Here is a 25,318-nt window from a genome sequence, read left to right as displayed (position 1 = left end):
TCACGGACCGCGAGATCGTGACCTGAGCTGAAGTCGGACGCTTAACCGACCGAGCCACGCAGGCGCCCCTTAAACCACATTTCAAACGAAGAGTATTAGGGTATAAAATTTTGGTCATCTTACCAGGAAATCAAAATAGACTCCTAAATGTAGATTTACAATGAATTTTGATTTTAAGGAAAAAATCAAAAGCCCTAAAGAGATGAAATGTTCAGAGGAACTGTCACATGTGCTTACAGAATCACAGTTTTGAGATCATTAAAAAAACAAAAACCAAACATCTTATGATATGATAAAGCAACAATATCAGCCTCCTTGGAAGAAAAACCAACAAACAGAGAATTTGTTGCAATTTCTACTTCTATGCAAGCTCCCTCACGAAAATGTATTTTCATCAGAAATTACCTACAATTTGTGAAAGAATCCTCAGGTTTTATAAATATTAGAAAGCATGACACCCAGAGTTTGTGCAGTTTATTAAAAGTTCCATTTAAAAAGTAATATAAGAGTAAGTATCATGTAGAAATTTATGTAATTCAGGGGCACCTGTGTGGCTCAGTCGGTTAAGCGTCCAGCTTTTGATTTCGGCTTAGGTCATGATCTCACTGTTTCATGGAATTGAGCCCTGTGTAGGACTTTGTGCTGAGAGTGTGGAGCCTGCTTGGGATTCTCTCTCTCCCTCTTTCTCTGCCCCTCCCCTACTCTCACTGGCTTTCTCTCTTTCTCTCAAAATCAATAAATCAACTTAAAACAAGAGAGATTTATGTAATTTAGAGAAAAATACAATTGTAAAATAAAAGATTAAAAATGGGGTAATTACATATACACAGGAAAATTCCATTTTAGCATATTGAGATATTATGTGTGGGAAAGTCTACACTCTTACGGATGTTCCCCCTATACATTTGCAGACAAAAGTAATATTTAGTATTAATTGGACTTGGGGACTACTAATTTCAGTCTTTATCCTTCAAAATCATATAAAGTCACCAAGATACATAATTTTGACCACTTATTTTATAATCTATCTGGCACCAGACCACAATATTTGTATGCTCCACACTAAAAGAAATCAAACTATGAGTATGAACTAGTTTTAATGCATATTTCTTGCTATCCACATTGGCTACAAACCCTTTGGTGAGGTGGGGCTTATATGTGTGTTTTGTAAACATAATTACATGGATAGGAGAAAAATATAACTTTGAAGAGGTGGAGATAATGTTATTAATTGCAGACACAATTGGTTCAAGGTTAATCAAGAGATCTTTAGAAGGTTGAGGGAAGTGTATGTGTATATGTATGTGTGTATGAATTTTATTTTAGGCAGCTGCATGTTGAACTTGCGCTTAGTGGCACCCCAAAAGTGAATGTCCAGCCCTGGACATTGAGCAACTTAGGGGTACCATTAGCCTTGGCCTAAGAAACTTGACTGAACTTTAAGTGTTTTCAAGTGTCAAATTCACTCGAAATCTAGGCTAATTCTTACATTTTAGGGATACATGCAGAAAGGAAACCATTCAGGTGTCTTGCAATGTTTCATATTTATCTAGTAGTTTCTGGGCTAGAACCCAGAAAAAGTAGATCTTTATTTCTTGAGACTCCCCAAAGCCTTTGAATTCTTATCTAGACTCATTTGGCTTAAGGGTCTATAATGAGTTAGGTTCTCCAGAAGAAGACACTGAAATGGTATTTAGGGAGCCAGATATTTATTAGGGGAAAGAGTTGAGCAGAGAAGTAAACTGTGATACAGGTTTGACAAAGCCTAGGTCAACCTGACAGAAAGCGCTTGCCCATCCGAGTTTCCTGTGTTGGGCCTTGGCCTTCAAATCCCCGCCTGGCTCAGTGACCAGTGTGGCCACGGGGCTCTCCATGCAGGGCATGTTGCAAGGAAGCTCTCTGCAGTTCAGGGAGACCCTGAAGGATCTCACAGCTGATGATTGTCCACTGACCTCACTCCTTGCAGCAGGGCAGCATGTCCTTCGTGAAGGGGGACTAAGGGATGCATCTCCATGTTTACAGCATGTATAGTCCTAACAGTCTTGAGAACTTGAGGACTCAAGGGCCTGGAATTCAGTGTAAAACGTTCTCAAAGTATTCTGGTTCTCCCGCGATTACAGGATATAGCTGATGTCTTGACATTTCACTTTGACAGTTTACAGATTTACAGATTTTCAGACTTAATTCTTAGTTGACTTGGGTGTGTTGCGGTTCATCCAAGGCAGTTTTGAAACAAAGCTTTCAAAAATAAATTCAAGTGAGTTCATAATTGAATTGTGTCTTTTCCCCATTTAAAAAAATTGGAAAGAAGAAGTAGAAGTAAGCTTAGAAAAAGAAAAAGGGGTAATACATAACTCAGTTTAAGCTGAAATTTTCTACTTGGCTTTAAGCAGAGGGATATGATAAAATGGTAGAAGGTTGTGGATTATAAAACACACTGATTACGTTCAGAAACCACTGCTTTTTCATTTACTAGTGGAATGATCTTGACCCCTCCAAGCCTCAGTTAGCTCTTCTATAAAATGGAGATCTTAACATTACCTACCTCATTGTTTTTTTTTTTTTTTTGTGTGTGAGGATTAGATGAGAAAATACATTGATAACTTTAGAAACATTGCCAAACACATCATGCTAACTATTATTAATGAGGCCTTCGGGAGGGGGTCAAGGTGGAGTTCTCAGTGATGTCAATGTGCTCCCAAATCCTATTTTTCCAACATAGCTTCATAATTCTATTTGAAATAAGATGTCTTTCTCAGAACAGTAGACATTTATCATTCAAGTCTATATATGCAACTTTTTGGTGCAATTGCATATAGACTTTAATAAGCATAAATAACTATATATGCCATCAGTTTATGCCTTAACAAGGTTTCATTAAAGCAAGGCCAAAAGATAGAAACAGGATCATGACAGGTTGACCTACTTCTATACGGCATGCTTGAGGCATGTTAATGCTTTATTTTTTCAAATATAAGGATTATTCCAGAATTATAATAGAAAGAAAACAAAATGGGAGGTACTTTAACACATGGACTCAAAGTAGAGAAAAATTGAAGTATATGTGTCATCTTTAGTTATTATTCTCAAAATTAGTTAACATTGTTATTGAGCGCCAAGTATGTACTAGCACTAAATGTAACGTCTGCAACAATATCAATAAAAATATGGCAGCCTTAGTATTTTTCAGAGGTGGATAAAAACAGACTGATTATTAGTTGTAAACTATTTGGGGATTTGGTATAGGAATGCAATATTTTGAAACTGCATTAGTGAATTAAATGAATTTGCTAATGACATATAGTAAAATTTGACAAGAATTTTAAGTGACAAGTAAAGGGAAAAAGAATAATTGGACTGTGTATGCTGCATGTACTTTAGTCCTTGTCCCCATTAGTGGAGGAGTAGATTTATTTCAACATAAGATTGATATTAATAATAGAAGCAACCCATTAGGAAGCCCAAAGAGTGAAGATTAGAAAGCATCTTCTAGAATCTTCTGAAGACATTAGCTGTATGACACACCTAGTTGGTATTGAAACCTAAGGATGCTTATGAGGCAAGTGTTGCTCTTGAGTCCCAACTCATTCTTTATTTTCATCTTCCACCCTTTAGCACGAACTATCACTATGGGGGACATCTGTCTTTATTCAAAGTAAAAAAAGAAAAAAAAAGCAGACAAGACACAGTAGCCAGTGGGCTTCAAAGAATTGTTTTGAAAACTCATGATACCAGCATGAGAACAACATCCTAACATCACACAATGGCCCATATTTCTGTGCATTCCCCAAGTATGTAGAGACTACCTTATTGTGTGAACAGTGGTGAGCTATTTCTGTGAGGATACAAAATTGAATTAGGCATCGGGTTTTTCCATCCAAGAAGTCGTGATCTGGCAGGGTGGAAGAGTAACTTAAGCAATTAAAGCAAAAGGTAACACCCAAACAGTACACATGCATGCAGTGAGAGCACAGGTAAATCAGTGGTTAATTCTGACTTGGATCTTTGAGGGCATATCATGAGCAAGACTAGGGAGGATAAGCAGGGTGTAAGCAGACAGGGAGGAAGACATTTGTGCATAAAGGTCTAGAGAGTTGGGGAGTCTAAGGGATTACATATAGAGAACGGGCCAGGTGAGGGGACTCTGAATGTTTATTGCGGAGTTTGAAGATTAGTGCTATGTAATAGATGTTTACGACAGATAGCCTTAAGGGCACTGCATGAGACAGGTAGAAGCAGGCAGAGTTTGGAAGCAGGGGGAACAATTGGGAGGTAATAGAAAATGATGACAAGGATTTTCTCTTGGGTGGTGACAAAATATGATGTAATGTGGAATTAATTATAGAGGCAAATAGATGGCTACCTCTGAGCTATTAATAGTCATTTTGAATTATCAGATACTATGTGATGTGGTAGAAGTATTTTATTTTATTTTATTATTTTTTTGTAGTTAGAGTGCCAAATATGAGATCCATCCTCTTAACAGATTTTTTTTTAATGTTTATTTATTTATTTTGAGAGAGAGAGAGTGCTAACAGGGAAGGGGCAGACAAAGAGGGAGAGACAGAGAATCCTAAGGAGGCTCCTCACTGTCAGGGCAGAACCCGACGTGAGGCTAGATCTCACAACCCTGAGAACATGACCTGAGCCAAAATCAAGAGTTGGACACTTAACTGACTGAGCCACCCAAGCGCCTCTTAACAAATTTTTAACTGTACAATACAGTTTTAGGGAGAATGTACAGCAGATCATTAGAACTTATTCATCTTAAACATTTAAGACTTTGTTCAACATTTGTCTATTGAATAGTAACTCCCATTTCCCCCTTCCCCCAGCCGCTGAAAAGGGACTTTCTGATTCTTTGGGTTTGATTATTTCAAATATCTCGTATAGGTGGAATCATACAGTATTTGTCTTTCTGTGACTGGTTTATTTCACTTAACATACTCTCCTCCAGGTCTATCCATGTTGCCATCTATGACAGGATTTCCTTCCTTTTTTTTAAAGATGAGTAATATTTCATTGTATGTATATGCTGCATTTTCTTTATCTACTCATCTGTTGATGTATACTTAGGTTTCTTCCATATCTTGGCTACTGTGGATAGTGCTGCAATGAACATGAGGTGCTAATAATATCTCTTTGAGATCCTGATTTCAATTCTTTGGGTAAATATTCTGAAGTAGGATTGCTGGATTTTATAGTAGCCCAGTTTGAACTTTTTGGAAAAATTTCCATACTATTTTCCATAGTGGCTGCATCATTCTGCATTCTAATTAATGGCAGAATTATTTTTCATTGCAGTAGTAATTATTTAAGTAAGTTTATTATCTAGCCTGTAAGACCAGATGTGATTTGAAAGTTGTTACTCCCAAGGGATGTTAGAAAAAGATGCCAAAGAGAGAGACACTGAAATGCCAACATCTTACTATTAGACTTAATATCTTTGGATCTGAAAGACATGTAAAACCAACCATTACCAGAAAAATTTTGAATTAGAAATCTACATTTTATAGAGGAGATCAACAAAAATAAGACACATGAAATAACAATTCACAATGTGAATTAAAGCAAAAATATATCAAGTATAAAATGAAAAAAATAGATGTTTATTATTTTCAGTATTAAAGTTTATAATTTTCAGTATTAAAGGAAACAATAGGAAGATGGGTGTAGAAGGGAGTGTATGCTTACATTTTTTTCTGTTTTACTGAATTCATTATTTAATCATTTAGTGGTACTCTGCTAAAGAGTTAGTAGATTATCTGACTAAAGTAATTTTACTGAAGTGTGAATAAAGCTTAATTATGATTTAATGGCTTTATAAAGAGGAATTGCTATACCCATTTACATCTCTAGTTGGTAGAATATGGAAGAGAAAATACTATGAAGGCAGGTGTTCTTTATTCCCTTAACTAGCCTCCCAGGAAATAAATCACATGGAATTAAAGACAGCTGTACATTGCCCATTGCTTCTTACCTTTGTGAGCAGTGCCTAAGAGGAATAGTTAAAATATGACTGGAGCAAAGCAGGAGTGCGATTTACAAGCCAATTATGTTACAGAGAAACAAAAATACAACTAGGTAGCATCTTTGCCAGGTGATAGCTTTTCATTCATTCATTAATTCATTCATTCATTCAACTGATCAGTATTTGCTAGGTATTTACTACTGGTAAGGTTTTAGGGGTGATAATGATATCTTCTCTCAACCTCTATATTTAGAATCAATACAGAAATAAGACACAGTATTCAAACAGGTAGCAGTCTGAATATCAGCTTTATTACTGTTAAAGCTGTTTAGAAAACAGGGCCTAGATCTGTAACCAGACTTCTCAAACCTCCTAGTCCCTGAGTCAAACATATTCACTTACAACTGCAGCTCTCCCACCTTGATGTACAACTGAGAATAGGCTTTTTTGAAAAGAAACTTAAGAAGGGCTGAGCAAGTCTTGCTCAATTCCATTTCGCAAAATCATCAATCATTCCTTCTAATTCTCCCTTGTAGACTCAGGGTTAAATGACCTTTCCAAAGTCTCTGAAAGTTAACTTCATGGGCCATGGTACGAATTCAGAGAGGTATAAAATGGTTTCTCCAATCATCCACTATGTGCCAGGCATTGTATTATATGCTGGTGATGCTATGTTGGACAGATAAGGCAGGCTCTCTATCCTTGATGTTGTCTGGTATTGCCTATAATTTTATTGGGGAAATTAGTCATATACTTGGATATGGGACAGTAAATTATAAGTGCCAATTTTTGTTTAGCCTTAATTTGGGAAGGGACAGGTTTTCCATTGCTTGTTTGGTTAATGCACAAAGATGATCAAGCTTGGGTTTCTAACAAGTGGTGGAATTTGGGTAAATAGGAAAAAGAGAGTGCACGGATAAGGGTGAGAAATTGGGCATACCTGAATCACGATGGCTCTTCAAGGCTTGGTTTTCTGACAGAGTCTCCAAAGGCATCTGTGGAACCGACCTTTAACACACAACAATTATTCACATTTACAAAACCCCAAACCCAAATTAAGTGAACAAAAAGCAAAAACAAAACAAAATGAAACAAAACAAACAAATAAATAAAAACAGTGAAATCCATATTTTACCAGGAAGGGTATAGGGAGGGAAAGAGAAAGCCAAATGGTGAAAGGTGGGAGAGATGGTCAAAATTTCTCTCTCCAACCCAACCTCATTTATATTTATATTACCTCTCCTTCCCTTACACTGAGCACAATTTTAAACAGTCCCTAATGGCTGTGCATGGACTGGAATGGATGGGGCCAGGGTAGAGGAAGTGATTGACCATAGTCTATGAATTTTTTTCCCTAAAGTCTGTCCTCTCTATACTTAAAATAATTCCTCTCCTGGTTGAATGGAAAATTATACTCTACTCTTATCCTGAAATGCCTATATGTATTCATATATTTATAATGGATAGTTATTTTGTCTTTCAAAATCTGTGATCTAAGCATTTGCCAAACCCAATGTGACTGACCTTATTGAAATGAGAGTCCCAGATAGATGCTTCTTATTCTGCTGTCCCTTGTTCTAAAGTTTCTCTCCTTGTTACCTTTAGTAGGCTAAAGGACTATACCTTTAGTTGGGTTGATAAATGACATTGAGTGGAGAAAAAGGATTGATTTACATTTGATTAACTAAAGCAGTTTAAATATCTCTTAACTGTTAAGCTGAAGACTTGTACAGATAAAACCCAAAACTTCTTTGTTATATTTCAGAAATTTATTGTGAATTTGGTTGAGTCAACATAAGTAAAAGTTTGTAACAACAACATTTAACTAGTCATTTGACTTTGAAGTACTTAAATCTAAAATTAGGTAGTAAACTAAAAGTTAAGTTTTTTTGCTGGCTATGATCTTGAGATTTGAAGAATATTATTGTAATTTCATATGCATTTAATTAGTGATGAAGAATTACAGTATAATGAAAATGAGTACTCAGTTAAAATTAAGCCACTAAGTGGATCCTTTCACACATGGAATTTAATTTTCATGAAGGTTTTACTAAGAAAAGTTATTGGAATATTAGCTAAAGACCAAGAGGGGAAAAAGGAAAATGAAGAACTGTAAAGTCATGCGAAAAGAATTGAGACTTGTTCACCCCAGGTCAACAACAACAACAAGAAAAAAGAAAAACATGGAAAAATCCAAAGTAGCCATCTGCAATTAATGCTCATATAAGTATTCACATTTGGAAGGATAATAGTTGTTTCCCATGTCTAGTGAGAGCAAACCAAACTAAAATCCTTCACAATTCCACCAAACAGGGTCAGATTCAACTCGCTTTAGAATCTATTGCTTGTTTGTATTGCTCTACAACGATTAACAAAGAGGCAAGAGCAAGTTAGACTTCAATTTCTAATTGAGCAAGGTGGATAATAATACATGTTTATTCAACTAATTTTGGTGATCAAGGAGTAAATAGTTTTCAGTGTTCAAAATAACTTTTGATCCGTTTGAGTTCACCTTAGACCTTTTGCTTGAATTTGCTTCAGCAAATTCATATTTTAATATCTGAGAATAATATGAGAAACATAAAATAATTTTTCTTCAAGATTCACTTGTATAAATTATCCTAAAGTTAAATAGAATAAAACAGTATTTTCTTCCCATACCACCAATATTGTAGAATATACTAGGTAAGGAGAGTTTTCTCATTCTGTGTCTATATTTACAAAGTGAAATAGGGAATGAAACAGTTTGTTAAGTAGTTCAAGCGCTTTCAGCCTCTTTCATGTGAAATGCCTAGTAAATTGATACAAATGATCTTTTGTTTTGAATTATCATGATATTTGTCTTAACTCAGCACAACATGGGTTTGTACACTTATATACCACATACTCAGCATGCATATCCTGGTATAACTAGCCACTGACTTTTCCCTTCCTCACCCTCTTTTCCCTCAATGCCACTCACATCTCTTTCCCAACACCAGATCTCCACATTATTTTTTTTTGTTTCAAGTTTTTATTTAAATTCTAGTTAGTTAGCATATAGAATATTCCCACATTATGAGACTATAGGTGTTATAGAAAAGCATTCTTAGGTAAGCATATTGAAAAGGCAACTCAAAACAAGTACTTTCTTATTTTTAACTTCATACCTTGAACAAACTAAAAACTGAATAATAATGATGATAATGGTAATGATTTCCAATATTTTATTATGTTATTTTCTTCAGATTTATACTCAGTGAGTCTTTATTCATACAACAAAAATTAAACAGTTATCTACTCTGTGCCAGGCACTGATGTTGGCTTTAGATCAACTACTAAATGATGTTGGCTACTTCTTTCCAGTGAACGAAGCTGACCTAATACTCTGCCCACATGAAGTTTGTTTTCTAGTGGGATGAAGTAGATAATAAACAAGATGCTGGATAATATGTTAGGAGGTAATGACTGCTATAAAGGAAGGAAAGACTAAACAGAGCACTGGGGCTATACTGTAATTTTAAATAGAACGGTAAAGGTAGGTCTCGCCAAGAGCATGGATGACATTTGAACAGACTTGAAGGAGTCCTTAAATTTTGGACTTTAAATTCAAACTTTGACATGAATTTCTTTCATAAAATTTTAACTTTTTTAATGCTTATTTATTTATTTTGAGAGAGAAAGTGAGCAAGAGACAGAGAGAGAGTGGAGGAAGGGTAGAGAGAGAAAGGGAAGAAAGAATCTCAAGCAGGCTCCATGCCATCAGTGCAGGACCCAAAGTAGGGCTGGATCTCATGAACTGAGCCAAAATGAACTGAGATCATGACCTGAGCCAAAATCAACTCAGATGCTTGGGGCACGTGGGTGGCTCAGTCGGTTAAGGTCTGACTTTGGCTCAGGTTCGTGAGTTGGAGCCCTGCATCAGGCTCTGTGCTGACAGCTCAGAGCCTAGAGCCTGCTTTGGATTCTGTGTCTCCCTCTCTCTCTCTCTGCCCCTCACCTGCTTGTGCTCTGTTTCTCTGTCTCTCTCTCAAAAATAAATAAACATTCAAAATAAAAAAATAGTCGTATGCTTAACTGTCTGAACCACCCAGGCACCTCTGTAAAATTTTAATTTTTATTACTTAAAGCATAGATGGAAAAGGAAGGGTGAATTCTTGTATTAAAGAGACATTTTCTGAAGGAAAGGATATTTTATGTATCTTTGTATCTCTAGGTGCTTCAATGCTATTCTTTTTGAGGTTTCTTCTTTGTAGAAAGAAGTGCATTCATGCACATATCTATTCCTTTTGTTAGAGGGGATGCCTAGGGACATTTGTCCATGTATTTCCAGAGACTAGGATAGGACTTGGCACATGGTAGGAGCTCGATGACGTTTTGAACGGAATGTCTAAATGGTATTATTGGCATATACATTTTTATTAAACACACAGAGACCATGTTGTGATAGAGGTCATTTGCTTAGTAGAATTCATATTTATTTATACTTGGTTACTATTACTGACATTCTATGAGTGTATAGGCTTCTCTTCAATAAGGTTTCCTTTGTACTTTTAGCATTCAAAGTATTAAAGTGCTCTGGCAGTAAGCACTTAAATTATCACTTAATGTTACCATCTAATTTCTAGGCTATGGACATCTTTCTACTAGGACTGAGGCTACTAAAATATCTTATAATGGTAACAAGGTGATTTCTTTTGGACTCATTGGAATGAAATAGCATTTGGGGAACTATTAGCTAGAAGAGGGGATTCCAAATAATAGCTCTTTGTTCAGAGTTCCTCTATCAATTCATAGATAAGTCAATTGGCACTCATCATTTTAAACTCATCAGAGGCCCATGTAGTTAAGTGAAATATAAAGGGTACTATAGGCAATAAACAGAAGCCTTGTAACAATGTAATGTGTAGTGACAAAGAGGATTGGAAGATCTATAAAAGCTGCCAAAAAGAACAAAAAATATAATTAAAGGATCAAAAAGACATATTGAACAGAATCTCAGGGACTATTTCGGGCAACAGTAAATGTCTCCTCAAATATATCTTTAAAAGACTGAAAGCAAAGTAGGAAACCAGTCCCATGGAGAGAGAAAGAAAAATACCAAATAGATTTGTAGGAACAGGCTAGCAGGAGTTGGATTTGCTTATGTTAATTTTTACCTTTCTTTAAAATAATTAGATGGTGCCTAACCTAGAGATCAGAAAATTTAAAACTCTTAGATGAGAAGAGAAAAGAAAGAAAAATGAAAACAGAGATGATATTTTAGGCAGGTGGGGCTTAGAGTAGGATAGATAAACTGGTGTATAGAAAACAGTGGAAATTTGTAGTTGGCTCTCATTTTGCCAACTAAGTTTATTATAAGTTCTATCAAAGTTATATATCGTTTAGGAAAATGTTTGCTTCCCTCCTTCCATTTTGTGAAAGCATGTAGGTTACACGTGACTTCCTGAAGAACAGAAAATATTTTTAGTAGAAGACTTTTTTTTTTGACAGTGAATTTTCATTACTTGGACCAAAGAGTTTCGCCTAGTGAAATATGTCAGAGATATGTGGGAAATTTTCCCATTAAAAATACCCCTACTGAGAACTATCACCATAGACATTTGATTAGCTTGTAATAATTTTAGCACTCTTACTTCCTAAAATCCTCCACCTGGGTCTTGAGTTGTAAACAAACAATAGTTGACAAATTGAAATGAAATGCGAGAGAAGAGAATCATGCTGTTAGAAAAAGTGACATGCAAAGCTGACTTCCTGTGTATAGAAGCAGAATCCAGAACTTGTATGGAAGTCCTGTCATCACTCATATTACGTTAATTACTCATTGTGGTTTCCTTTGTGCTCAGTAATTCCAAAAGCTTTTTTAGTTTAGTTGCTGAGAAGATAAACAATAACTATTCAAAGGTAAAGTGTCAAGCTTGAGATCTCGAACACTGGTTCCAAGACTATACATAAAACAAAAACTTATCTCAAAGGTAATTTTTACGCCAAGTAAAGGACAAAATTCTTTTGGCTAACTTTGCCTATGGACACACACACACACACACACACACACACACTCATAGTCAGAAACACATATAAGATATGCAGACAGCATTTTGTCCACATTTCTCAGAAATATGTGTTTTAAATCCATGCATAGTACCTCCAATTAAAAACAAGAACTTTCTGGTTGAGAGAAATACCTTAAATATGTCTATTTTATTTTATTTTATTGAGAGAGGAAAAGAGAGGGAGAGCAGGGGAGGGGTAGAGGAGAAGAGAGAAATAATCTTTTTTTTAAAGAAAATTCTTTTTTTTAAAATATTGTTAAAGTTAATATATTTATTTATTTATTTTGAAAGAGAGGGAGGGAGGGAGGGGGAAGAGAGAGAGAGAGAGAGAGAGAAAGAAAGAGAGAGAGAGAATCCCAAGCAGGCTCCATACTGTCAGCACAGAGCCCCATGCGGGACCTGATCCCAGGGTCTGTAAGATCATGACCCGAGCTGAAATTAAGAGTTAGCTGCTTAACTGACTGAGCCACCAAGGTGCCCCAAACATATCAATTGTAATAGGAAATACTAAAATATTTTGCTTGCAAATATTTTGTGTGTATGCATACCCACACATAAATAATATTTAGGCACAGGGTATATTGGTTTAAAGATGATCAAACACTACTTTATACAAAGAGCATCATTCCAATGGCCAGAGATTTGTGGACTTTGTACCTAAAAGACACATTGTATTTCTACAGAGAAGACTTCTATAGAAAAATAATCAGGGTTTTCCATTTTAGCACTTGAATAACTGAGTGCCTGTTGCAAAGTTAGAGGAATGTAGTAACAGAGGTCTGGAAATCACTTACTGAGTTTCAGCTATATACCAGGTTGGTGTGTGTGTGGGGGTGGGTGGGTGTGGATGGCAGGGTGCAAAAGGGTTAGACACTATGAGTCCAGTCCTAAAAATGTAAGAGAAATCAAGTAGAGAATTCATGTTTCTCTTTAATGGCCGCACTTAATCTTTGCAGAAGGACCTGCACACTGATCTCCCTTACTTCATCAATTTCAACTCATGGCTGAATTTGTTTCATATCTCTACCCATTTGCCCTAACCCCTGAATATTTTGAAGGAAATTATTTTATCCTTAAGTATTTCAGTGTATATCTTAAGAAAAACACTCTTAAATATAAGCATAATGCCATCTTCAATCTTAAAAATTTATGCTAAAAATTAATCAAATTTCCTCAATTCTTGCAGAGATGTTTTTCCTCATCTTATTTTTTAAAACCATGTTTCACTTATTTTGTCCTGTAGTTTCTTACAGAGTCTATATTTTGAATTGCAAAGTACAGTTTAACACATTTCTCTCTTCCCTGAATTTTATGGAAATTGAGATTTGACCTAAATTGTTTCAACAATAGAATTTAGGGTATTTTTGAAGAGTGGCCAATGTCTGCTTCTTAGATAAGTTTCCTCATTGTCTGTCTTCTTAGCCAAGAATTTACAGAAGCTAGTTCAAAGATTAGCATGGTGAAGTTATCAAATTCAGAATTCCTTGGACTCTAAAAAGAGAACCAGACATGGATATCATTAACTCTACTAAAAAATATAATGTGATCTATTTTTAGATGTTTCATAGTGCTTGCTTCTGTGTCAGTATTAATAGAGTGATAAGGTTTCAGCTTCTTTATGACCATAAAGCTAGTGTGGAGGGGCAGGCCTTGGGAGCATGAAATCAAATACAAGAGTTCTCTGGAACACAATTTGATGGATAATCTTGAAGATTCCTTCTAGCTCTAAACCTCAGAGTGATGATGAGCTGTCTGGTACAATACGCAATGTTTTTGCAAACTCATGAACTTCCCTTAAAGCTATACTTGAGCATAGCTATGAAATATTAAGGGGGCAAAAGATAGACACATAGCATTTCAGCTCAACTGAAATATTTTTGGATTGTCAGTAACTCTACAAGTAGATTCGGAATATACAATGTATCAACATGCTGCAGTTCCTCTTTCAAGCAAAACAAAATAAAACACCTTCCAGTGACAAGAGCCACAGGTTTGAAGAAAAGTGACAAGGAACAGGAGCGCAACTCCAAATATAGGCAGTATGGTTTCATCAAATGTACTGTACATTTATTTAATACATTTGCGTATTGTATCTTTGGATATTTTTCAACTAGATGTGCCTCGTGTTTTGTATTCTGCTAAGATTCGTGAATCTGTTCCTTTAGGCACAGACAGCACACATCGTCCTGGAAGATGGAACAAAGATGAAAGGCTACTCCTTTGGCCATCCATCCTCTGTTGCTGGTGAAGTGGTTTTTAATACTGGCCTAGCAGGGTGAGTAATGCTCGTGTGCCAAGGTTTTATTCTTCCTTTATGCAGAGGAATAACGAGATGATCTTACTCATGGTGGTAGGTTGAAATCATCACATTGTGCTAAGATTGCATATTGTCCTGACATCACACTGCGCCTGTATGTTGTCTAGTCTAGCCATCCCGGAAAGAAGGCAGAGACACAAACTCCTCCCTGCTGCTGTAAATGAAAGAGAACATGGACACTGGTATTACCCTGGAAATAAGGAATACAGTAATTCTAGAAAACTAGGGTCCGAGGAGACAGGTTCTGTTAGATTACTAAGTGGCTTCTGCAAGGAAAGGTATGGAGCAAGGAAAAGGATGGGTATCTCATTCTAGTGCCATTCCTTCAGTGAAGTTAAGAGTCAGATTTGCACATCTAATATGAACTACTGTAAGGAGCTGAGACAGTTTTTAGATATTCTATGTAAATTCACACTGTAATAAGAAAGGTGAAATAACAGGTACATTTATTTTCTTGAAGCAATCAAAAGGAGAGCAGGTTCATAGATCTGACACTTTCAAAATTATCAACTGAAACCCAACTTAGTATTTAAGATCTGCTAATAGATATACAGCAACAAAGATAAGAGCTGCTACAGAAATCACGTAGCTGTTCTTATCTAGCCAACAAATATTTGTTCCTCTGGGAACCAGGAGGCTGAAGTTCTTGTCTAAACTTCAATGACAACTGGTTATACAATATTGAGAAAATCCCTTAACCTTTCTGAATCATAGTTTCCACATACAAAAATGAGGGGGCTGGATTAGATAGTAATTTATAGTTGGGATTAAAAAAAACCATATGAGTTCTTTGAAAAATATGACCAGAGGGTTTCAAGAGGTTTCCATTAGAGACTCGGTGGACTAAACTTCTATAGCATAGAATATTTAATACATTCTTTGGGAAAATTCAGTTAACCTTATAAAGACACGGACACATTGAGTTAATGGATATTGAGATTATCCACTGGCCAAACTTCCATTATACTATTAACATATATTCTTCTCTAAACTCTTGGCTCTCCGTTTGAAATAAAGAATATTAGATGGGTTTTTAAATAGTTCCACTGGTGAGAACATTAAATTACAGTGTATGAAAGCTGTTTGCAAAGTTTTGCTTCACCAGGCAATTATTTAAGCTTTTCGACAGCACTAATTACTAGCTGTGTTAATATACCTGCCAACAGACAACTGTTTAATATAGATCAGAATGATGGAGGGCACTAGAGTTTTCTTCTCTGTGATAGATTATGGGTAATAAATCTTGTCACATCACAAAAGTCAAACAGGACCTGATGGATTAATTTGCTTCTAATGCTGCAGTTCTCTAGGACAAGCTGTATTTATTCATTTACTGGAGAGAGTATTGTAAGCATATGTTTAAAGGGAATGGCCAGTTCTTTTATGGAAAGAAAGAAGAAAGGGAAGTAAAATTAAATTAATTAAAGATGTTTCTGATGTAAGAAAAAGCATTCATTAGTAGATTAGTCCACGGACCCTATTTTCCATTGAGAACTGTTGTTTTCATTCATTGTGTGGCTCACTCAGTAAGGTGGTTGGTAATTAAAGGTGTTATTTTGTTTTTCATCTTCAAGAAATGCATTTTTATTGTGTGTAAGCCTTGGTTAAAAAATTGGCAGTTCCTGACAGGTGAAAGGCATCTGAGAAATTAGCTGATGGAGGTGTGGATAAGTATGAGAGCACCTAGTCACCTAAGGGTTTGCTGAGCTGAAAGACTAAGTGTTCTATTGACAAAAGTAGTTCTGGGAGGAGCTTGTCTGGATGGGGTTGAAGAATTTATGTTGACTACTTCCTGTGTTGAACTGTATTGGTTTCAAGGTTGTTGATTCTGTCCCCCTTAGCACTTACATTCATTTTCACTAATAATCTACAAGAAAGATTTGGTTTAACTCATTCTACAGAAAGTGAAAATGCGAGAAGGGGGCCACACTTGCAATAGATTCCAGTGCATGGAATAGTTATAGATAACACCTGGTATTTACTGGAATAATGTTCCTTACTACTAAGAATAAGAGTGATATATATGCATATATATATGTATATATATATATAATAAAAATGAGAGTATTGTGTTTTTATTTATTATTTTGAGAGAGAGACAGAGGGAAGGGGAGGGGCAGAGAGAGAGAGGGAGACACAGAGTCCAAAGCAGGCTCCAGGCTCTGAGCTGTCGGCACAGAGCCCGACGTGGGGCCCGAACCCACAAACCGTGAGATCACGGCCTGAGCTGAAGTCAGACGCTTAACCGACTGAGCCACCCAGGCGCCCCTAGAATTTATGTGTTTTTAATTTTAAAATAAAGACCTAATGCATTCCTCCCTAATTCCACATCAGTACTTTAAATTAGTTGTTTGGAGTCTTTTGATTTAGAAGTCAGAAGTGCTTGAGGTCAATTTTTGTGGGGTTGATTTTCTTTTCTAAGTTGATAGTAACTCCAAGTTGATATACCTTTTTCTATATCAACTAAGTTGATATACCTTTTTCTAAAGCTATGTTAAAAATCAATTTCATTGAGTAATTCTTTCATAGAATACATGTATCCTTATTTTTCCCTTTCTCCAGACTTTAAAATAAAAACCTACTACATTTATGTTATTAATTCTGGTATAGATATTAACTCATTCATTTTATATGTTCAGTGAATTTTAATAAACATATATACCCATGCAGCCACCATTGATGTAATAAAGATTCTCTTCAGTTTCCTAAATGATATTTTTTTAAAAACTTAAAAATTTTTGACAGTTAATATTTTGGTGATATTGGCCCTAACAGTAAATATTAGTTTGGACTCAGGTCTGGTAGACAAGTGGAAACTTCAGGATATCTGCAAACTTTAAATAGAACAATATTTAAAAAATGAAGACTCTATGGGGCGTCTGGGTGGCTCAGTCGGTTAAACGTCTGACTCTTGGTTTCGACTCAAGTCATGATCTCACCATTCGTGAGTTCGAGCCCTACGTGGGGCTCTGCATTGACAGTGTGGAACCTGCTTGGGTTTCTCTCTCTCTCTCTGCCCCTTCTCTGCTTGTGTGCATGCAATCTCTCTCTCTCTCTCTCTCTCTCAAATAAATAAACTTAAAAAAAATATTTAAAAAAACAATGAAGACCCTGTGAAGGAAATTGTAAGGAATTAAAAATTTTAAGAAATTGAGGGAATGAAAATTACATGAGAATATGCCTTAGTACTTAAGAGTCCATTTGTTTTAAAAGCAGAATCAGACCCACAAGTACAGAGAACAAACTACAGTTGCCAGAAAGAGGGGTGGGGGAAGGGCAAAATGGGTAAAGGAGAGTGGAAAGTACAGTTCCAGTTATAGAATAAATAAGTCACAGGAATAAAGGGTACCACATAGGGAATATGGTCAGTGATACCGTAATAGCCTTGTGTCATGACAGATGGTAGCTACACTTGTGAGCAGAGCATAACACATAGAGACGCTGAATTACTATGTTGTAGGCCTAAAATTAACGCAACACTGTGTGTCAACTATACTCAAATGAAAATTAAAAAAAAAAAGAATCAGTTTGTCTTTTCATATCAGTCATATCATGGGATACATTTTCATCTTCTAGATTTTCTAAAATCTAGAAGCAGGTTTACAGGATTTTAATCTCATGTTCTGTCATTTTCAAGGGTTCAATAGTTAAGAGCATGTATGTATGTTGTAGTTTTGTAGTTACGTGCATTTTTTTGTTGGTAATTTTTTGACGTGTTTACTCAGGTACCCAGAAGCCCTTACTGACCCTGCCTACAAGGGACAGATTCTCACCATGGCCAATCCCATTATTGGGAATGGTGGAGCCCCTGACACTACTGCCCTGGATGAACTGGGACTCAGCAAATATTTGGAGTCTGATGGAATTAAGGTAGTGCCAGTGACGACTATTTAAAAAGTCTCAATCTGGGGTGTCTGCCTGGCTCGGTCGCTAGAGCATGCAACTCGATCTCAGGGTCATGAGTTTGAGCCCCATGTTGGATGTGGAGTCTACTCTAAAAAAAACAAGAAGTCTTGGGGCGCCTGAGTGGCTCAATAGGTTGAGCATCTGACTTCAGCTCAGGTCATGATCTCACAGTTTGTGAGTTCAAGCCCCGCGTCAGGCTCTGTGCTGACAGCATGGAGTCGAGCCTGTTTCAGATTCCGTGTTTCCCTCTCTGTTCCTCCCCTGCTCACTCTCACTCTGTCTCTCTCAAAAATAAATAAACATAAGGGGCGCCTGGGTGGCTCAGTCGGTTAAGCGTCCGACTTCGGCTCAGGTCGTGATCTCATGGTCTGTGAGTTTGAGCCCCGCGTTGGGCTCTGTGCTGACATCTTAGAGCCTGGAGCCTGCTTCAGATTCTGTGTCTCCCTCTCTCTCTGTCCCTCCCCCACTCATGCTCTGTCTCTCTCTGTCTCAGAAATAAATAAACATTAAAAAAATATGTAAAATAAGTAAATAAACATAAAAAAAGAAGAAGTTTCAACTGAAGGGGGGATAGTTGATTTATTTTTAAGAATCTAGGGTGGGCAAAGTTTCTCTCTAATACTGTAGTACAAACCATTAAATTCATGTTCTCAACCTTATTCCTATGTATATGAGAATAATTTTTAACATAACATTATTTTGAATTTCATTTTTCATGACACTTTGCATTTGTTCTTAATGCCTTGGATGAAACTTGGCTTAATTTGGAAAGATGTTGTTATGAGTCTAAATGACAACTATGCTGCAAGAAATGGTGATGAATTACCCTTTAAAAGATCCTTGGTAATCAACTCTGTATCAACTATTTGCCTTTTAATCTTATCCTATTTAGAGGATGAATAAAAGATAACTTGTATGCCATTCTAAAAGTAAACACATTAAGATTTCCTAATCAAAATAAATTTGGATAATATTAGGAATGTGGACCATATAAACAATTAAAAAATGTATACTCCAAATTAATCACTCTATGTTTTCATTCTTTTTTTTTTTGCCACTCTATTTTTGAATGACTTGGACTGATCATTTAGATTAATTCTATTTCTCACAATTTTCCCCATATTTCTCAGTCTCCTTTAAATGTAGCAAAAAATTATTTATTCTTCATGTACATTAAACAAATGATTATTAACTAGATTATTGATAAATTCCATGGAGAAAAGGTACCAGGGTGCTGAGAAGTCGGGGACAGGAGTTAGCAACTGGGCTAAGACTTTTCCTCAACATGGTGATTAAGGCAACAGTGATGTATTTTAAGAGAAAAATGTTGATCCTGTTCCTTTTCCTTCAAGTCCCAAGGATTTTAAGCCTTGTATCAATGGATATAATAAACCTTTTAAAAAAAATGAAAACTGTTATGACAAGTCACAAGAATTGTGTAATATTTCGTGGTCACGCCTTTCAAACAACTCTGTTTCTAGGTTGCAGGTTTGCTGGTTCTGAACTATAGCAATGACTACCACCACTGGCTGGCTAACAAGAGTCTTGGGCACTGGCTACAAGAAGAAAAGGTGAGAAATACGCAGGCTGCACTGTCTGGACTAATTCTCTCTCTCTCTCTCTCTCTCTCTCTCTCTCTGTCTCTCTCTGTCTCTCTCTCTCTCTCTCTCTCTCTCTCAGACCAATTCTCTTCTAAACCCTGAGGGCCACATATTTTTAGTGTAATCCACTAGGTGGCACATGCTTGGTAGCACTTCTCTTTGAGGAAAGGGGCTAGAGAAAATTTTAGAATTTTCTATATTCTTGAGCCACTTAATTTCCCCATCCCCTTTTACCCAGGACCACGGTATGTATTTCTGTAATGGCTTTTAGTACCAGCCTTACCATCAACTAGCTGTGTGATTTTGTGCAGGTCGTGTAACCATACCACACTTTCTGAATCTTTAACTCTTATGAAAGCATAAACAGATTGCTGTTGTTTCTTTTAGCTTAAACGTTGTGACTCTATGATGCATAATTAGATATAATCTTATTTGAAGTAGTACGTGAAAAGGGTTAAAAATGTTATCTTATACTTTCCTTAGTTTAAGTATTATTTTGTAATAAAGTAACAGGATTCTCCTGGTTTGAATGTCAGATGTACTTAAAGTTAAGGGACCTGCTGTATTTGGCTTCATCTCCAGTGTTGCTGGATTTGCTTTTTGTTGGATTGGTGCGGGGCCCGTAACTGGCAGAATATGATTCCGACAAAGCTCTGCCACGCCAATGAGCATCTGTGTATTGGGGTTAAATGTTGCTCCTTTCTGAGAAATCAAGAAATCTTAATTTTGGCTTCCTGGGTCTCATTCTTTCTAGATTTTGAAAGGGAGAAGAAGGCATTTATGTCATCCCCTGAATTACTACTATTTTATTCTCAACCATTATCTGAATTTACTTCCCTCACCCAGACAACTAATTTTTGTAATGGTCATTGAGGAGACCCTCGCTCTAGTGTTTCCTTTGTGTCATTAGGGAACTGATATGACAGCTGCTCTGCGTAAGAACTAACAGTTTGAGCAAGAACTTAATTCATGATTTGTTAGTTTGTTTTTAAAATGTGCTTGGAATAGGGGCGCCTGGGTGACTCAGCTGGTTAAGCCTCCAACCCTTAATTCTGGCTCAGGTCAAGATCTCACAGGTGGTGAGATCTTGCCCTTTGTGGGGCTATGTGCTGACAGCGTAGGGCATGCTTGGGATTCTCTCTTTCCCTTTCTCTCTGCCCCTCTCTCAAAGTAAATAAATATACATTAAAAATTAAAAAAAAATGCACTTTGAATAGAGTAGAAGAGCATCTAAGAGAGTAATCAGTTCACCTCCTTCTATGTATGTACAGGTGAGGAAAAACACGTTGCTCAAACATCACTGAAATAAATGGTGGAAGAAAAGAAATTAGAACTTATTTTTCGGATTCCTAACTCATCGCCCTTTTATTTTACCATATCTGTCTCTATCCAAACTACTCAAAGAAAAGAAAACAAATGGTGGTATTGCCTGATTTCCTAATAGGATGGGCAAACTTATTACATCCTGATTACTTAGCAAGCACCTTCAGAAAAATGTGTTGAGTGTGTAGTAGGTAGTAGGAACATTTGGCTCAAAACATGGATTTGCATGTATTTACATACGATTGCTTCTGCAGTTCACAAATCCATTATTTATCTATATAAATACATGTAATAATATAAATATATAACATTGCCTCTTTAACATCTTGTGTTAAAAGAAACAAAACTATAGCAGAAGATTGATGTTCAGAATTTCTTATTTTTTATTCTGTGGAAGGTCCTGGGTATTCAGAGTCCTGTTCCCAACTGGAACAGCAATTTACCGTGTACTGACAACACAGTCACCCTGGGTCAGAGTAAAGAAGGAGTAGGGAAATTATTTACTGCTCAAGAAGATAGATGATGCTAAGTTTGTAACTTGAAAACAATATGCTGGATCTTATTTCCTCCAATTTCACTGTCACTACAAATTTTCTTTCTTATAGGTCCCTGCAATTTATGGAGTGGATACAAGAATGCTGACTAAAATAATTCGGGATAAGGTATGATCATCATCTTTAGCCAACCCTATGTTTCTTTATATGTGTACATATAATTCTTTGTATATGTGTATGTATATTTATATATACATATATAATTTATATATATAAATTAAAAATATATATACTATGCTCTCTATATATAAACTTAAATATTATATTTTTTCTCAGTGCTCAGGGAATCCAACAGTATGAAAGAGCAAATCTGGCCAATTGCTGTCATTTGGTCCTCTGTCATCTTGTTTTACTATTTCTAATGTAATTTTTCAGACTTAATACTTGATTGGGATGTTTGTTGCTGAATGGATTTGAGATTAATTCACTTGGCAGCAGGATATTGAGTGCCCACTGGGTGTTCACTATCCCAGTGAGTCAAGGCCTTTATAAGTCAGCTCATGTGACAGTGAGACCAGTGGAGGAGGTAACCAGGTGCATAATTTTGCCTCAGTTGAATGCTGGCATGCTGAAAAATGTAAACTAGAAAGTGTGCAATACTTTTGCTGTTATTTGTTCGGTTTCCTTGGAGTGGTTATCTGTGAAATTAGTGAGTTCTATTTCATAAGTGTGTACAATGAGCCCTGCATACGTTACCTCAATTATATACTCTTTCTTAAGACTATTCAAAAGACCAAGGTGATAATAAAAGGTAAGTTTAACTTCTAGTTGGCACATCTCATAGCTGAAACATCTGACCCCTCCTTTGACAATATCTCATCACCATCTGCTTGCTTTTTCTTGTTGTGAGAGGAGGACACTATTTTTTTTTTCATACACAAAATCTTCACATCCCAAAACACAAAGACACTTTACCTCACTACTATGAATTAAATTCCCCAAATGCCACTGAAATTTTTTCATTGAATTATATTACATAAAAAAGAAAAAATAATAAATGATATATTTGCAAAGTGAAATGGATTCTTCAAGCAAATCCGTTGCAGACTCCCTGTTAGAAACTATATTGACATAGGATCTCTGTACACAGAAAGAACAGCTTTCTGAAAACAGCTCTTTGTAAATAAGGCACACCACATACCCATGACTAGAAGGAGGACAGTGAGAGTTTACAATATCCTGTCCCTCACCTCTGCTTTTACTTCCTCCTTCATAATTTTCCTGAGAATAGATGTTAATGAGATTGTACATCCCAAGTTGATTCTTGTGTTTTCTTAGCCCAGTGGTATTGTGGGAGCAGTAAACAGTGGTAAGGCTACTTGAATGGGAAGGGAATAAAATTGGGAAATTCAATTTGGGCTGCGGAATCAGCGGGTGAATAAAAATATAGTCAAGCCTAATGATTTGGAAAAATGCTTTACAAGACTATATTGTACTCTTCATGTGATATGTTGGCTTAAGATGAACCCTCTTTTTTTTTTTTTTTAATTTTTTAATTTTTTATTTTTTTATTTTTTATTTTTTAATATATGAAATTTACTGTCAAATTGGTTTCCATACAACACCCAGTGCTCATCCCAAAAGGTGCCCTCCTCAATACCCATCACCCACCCTGCCCTCCCTCCCACCCCCCATCAACCCTCAATTTGTTCTCAGTTTTTAACAGTCTCTTATGCTTTGGCTCTCTCCCACTCTAACCTCTTTTTTTTTTTTTTTTCCTTCCCCTCCCCCATGGGTTTCTGTTATGTTTCTCAGGATCCACATAAGAGTGAAAACATATGGTATCTGTCTTTCTCTGTATGGCTTATTTCACTTAGCATCACACTCTCCAGTTCCATCCATGTTGCTACAAAAGGCCATATTTCATTTTTTCTCATTGCCACGTAGTATTCCATTGTGTATATAAACCACAATTTCTTTATCCATTCATCAGTTGATGGACATTTAGGCTCTTTCCATAATTTGGCTATTGTTGAGAGTGCCGCTATAAACATTGGGGTACAGGTGCCCCTATGCATCAGTACTCCTGTATCCCTTGGATAAATTCCTAGTAGTGCTATTGCTGGGTCATAGGGTAGGTCTATTTTTAATTTTCTGAGGAACCTCCACACTGCTTTCCAGAGCGGCTGCACCAATTTGCATTCCCACCAACAGTGCAAGAGAGTTCCTGTTTCTCCACATCCTCTCCAGCATCTATAGTCTCCTGATTTCTTCATTTTGGCCACTCTGACTGGCGTGAGGTGGTATCTGAGTGTGGTTTTGATTTGTATAAGATGAACCCTCTTTTATCACAGGTGGTTACGTTCTCAAAATTCGGCTGAATAGTGGCACCTGGGTGGCTCAGTCAGTTAAGTGTCTGACTCTCGACTCTTGATTTTTGGCTCAGATCATGATCTCTTAGTTCCTGAGCGGGAGACCCATGGGATTCTCTGTCTCCCTCTCTCTGCCCCTCCTCCACGCACACACTCCTCTCTCAAAAATAAATAAACATTAAAAAAATAGGCTGAATGGATTAGCACAGGTAAAATAGTAGTATTGCCTCTTATATTTGACTATGTTGGTTATATTTGACTATGTTGGTTCATATTAAAAATGTATATTTTGTGACTTTCTGTTCTGTTAATCTTAGGTTGAAAGGTAAGATTGTATTTCATTCAGCATGCTTTAAAAAAAGAGGGAATGAGAACTGAAAACCACATTTCAAAATTAGGGATCCATAAACATGGTCAAGGAATTCTGTGATTTGGATGATAAGAGTAAATAGAGACCATCATGAAATGTAATAATCCAGCATGGAAGTGAAAAGTGGTTTATAGTTCTTTTTCCCAGAGTGTGAGGTAGCACTCTGGTCTAATAATCACATCAAAATAACCATCATGTTTGAATGATGTGCTGGTACATTCTACCCTCACTCATTCCCAAGTGACTACTTCTTCCCTTAAGGAATACATTTCAAAAGGAAAGAAAAGCTTCTTTCTCTTTCCTTCAATGCAGTAATTTCCTTGGAGAAAGGCAAATCAATTTTGCCTATTTTGACTCCCTCCCACCCCTAATAAAGTCTTGATTACTAAATGTAATATGCCATTTTTCTAAATAGAAAAAAACTAGACTTACTAATAAGTAAATCTCAAGACATTGCTAATAATAAGAAAACACTTGCCATCTTCAGCTAGCAAGGCTAATTTGTGAAAACTTCAGAGAGGTCTAAACATTCTTTAAAGTTCAGGTCCTTAAGGACACCTGGACATTTACATATCTAAAGCAGTGAATATTTTCAATGCTTCTTCTCAAAATTGATGATTTACTTGGCATTTCATCTTTCTTTCTTTCTCTTTCTTTCTTTTTAAATTTTTTTTTAATGTTTGTTTTTGAGACAGAGGGAGACAGAGCGCAAGTGGGGGAGGGGCAGAGAGAGAGGGAGACACAGAATCGGAAGCAGGCTCCAGGCTTTGAGCTGTCAGCACAGAGCCCGATGCGGGCCGAACCCATGAACCATGAGATCATGACCTGAGCTGAAGTCGGACGCCCAACCGACTGAGCCACCCAGGCATCCCTCTTTCTTTCTCTTTCTTTCTTTCTTTCTTTCTTTCTTTCTTTCTTTCTTTCTTTCTTTC

The 25,318-nt window shown here is 36.5% G+C and overlaps 1 protein-coding gene across 1 annotated transcript in view; it reads left to right on the top strand.

Moving 5' to 3' along the window:
- Window positions 1-25,318, top strand: part of CPS1 (carbamoyl-phosphate synthase 1) — a 128,915-nt gene that overhangs the window by 8,240 nt on the left and 95,357 nt on the right. Inside the window, exons 2-5 of the mRNA XM_049614985.1 lie at window positions 14,169-14,278; window positions 18,046-18,190; window positions 19,708-19,797; window positions 21,756-21,812. Of these exons, the coding sequence (XP_049470942.1) occupies window positions 14,169-14,278; window positions 18,046-18,190; window positions 19,708-19,797; window positions 21,756-21,812 (402 nt within the window). The remainder of the gene's footprint in view (window positions 1-14,168; window positions 14,279-18,045; window positions 18,191-19,707; window positions 19,798-21,755; window positions 21,813-25,318) is intronic.

The sequence above is a fragment of the Panthera uncia genome (assembly GCF_023721935.1).
Source record: "Panthera uncia isolate 11264 chromosome C1 unlocalized genomic scaffold, Puncia_PCG_1.0 HiC_scaffold_3, whole genome shotgun sequence".
NCBI lineage: Eukaryota > Metazoa > Chordata > Mammalia > Carnivora > Felidae > Panthera > Panthera uncia.
The sequence above is the reverse complement of the archived record's forward strand: the minus strand, read 5'-3'. Positions and strand labels throughout refer to the sequence as shown.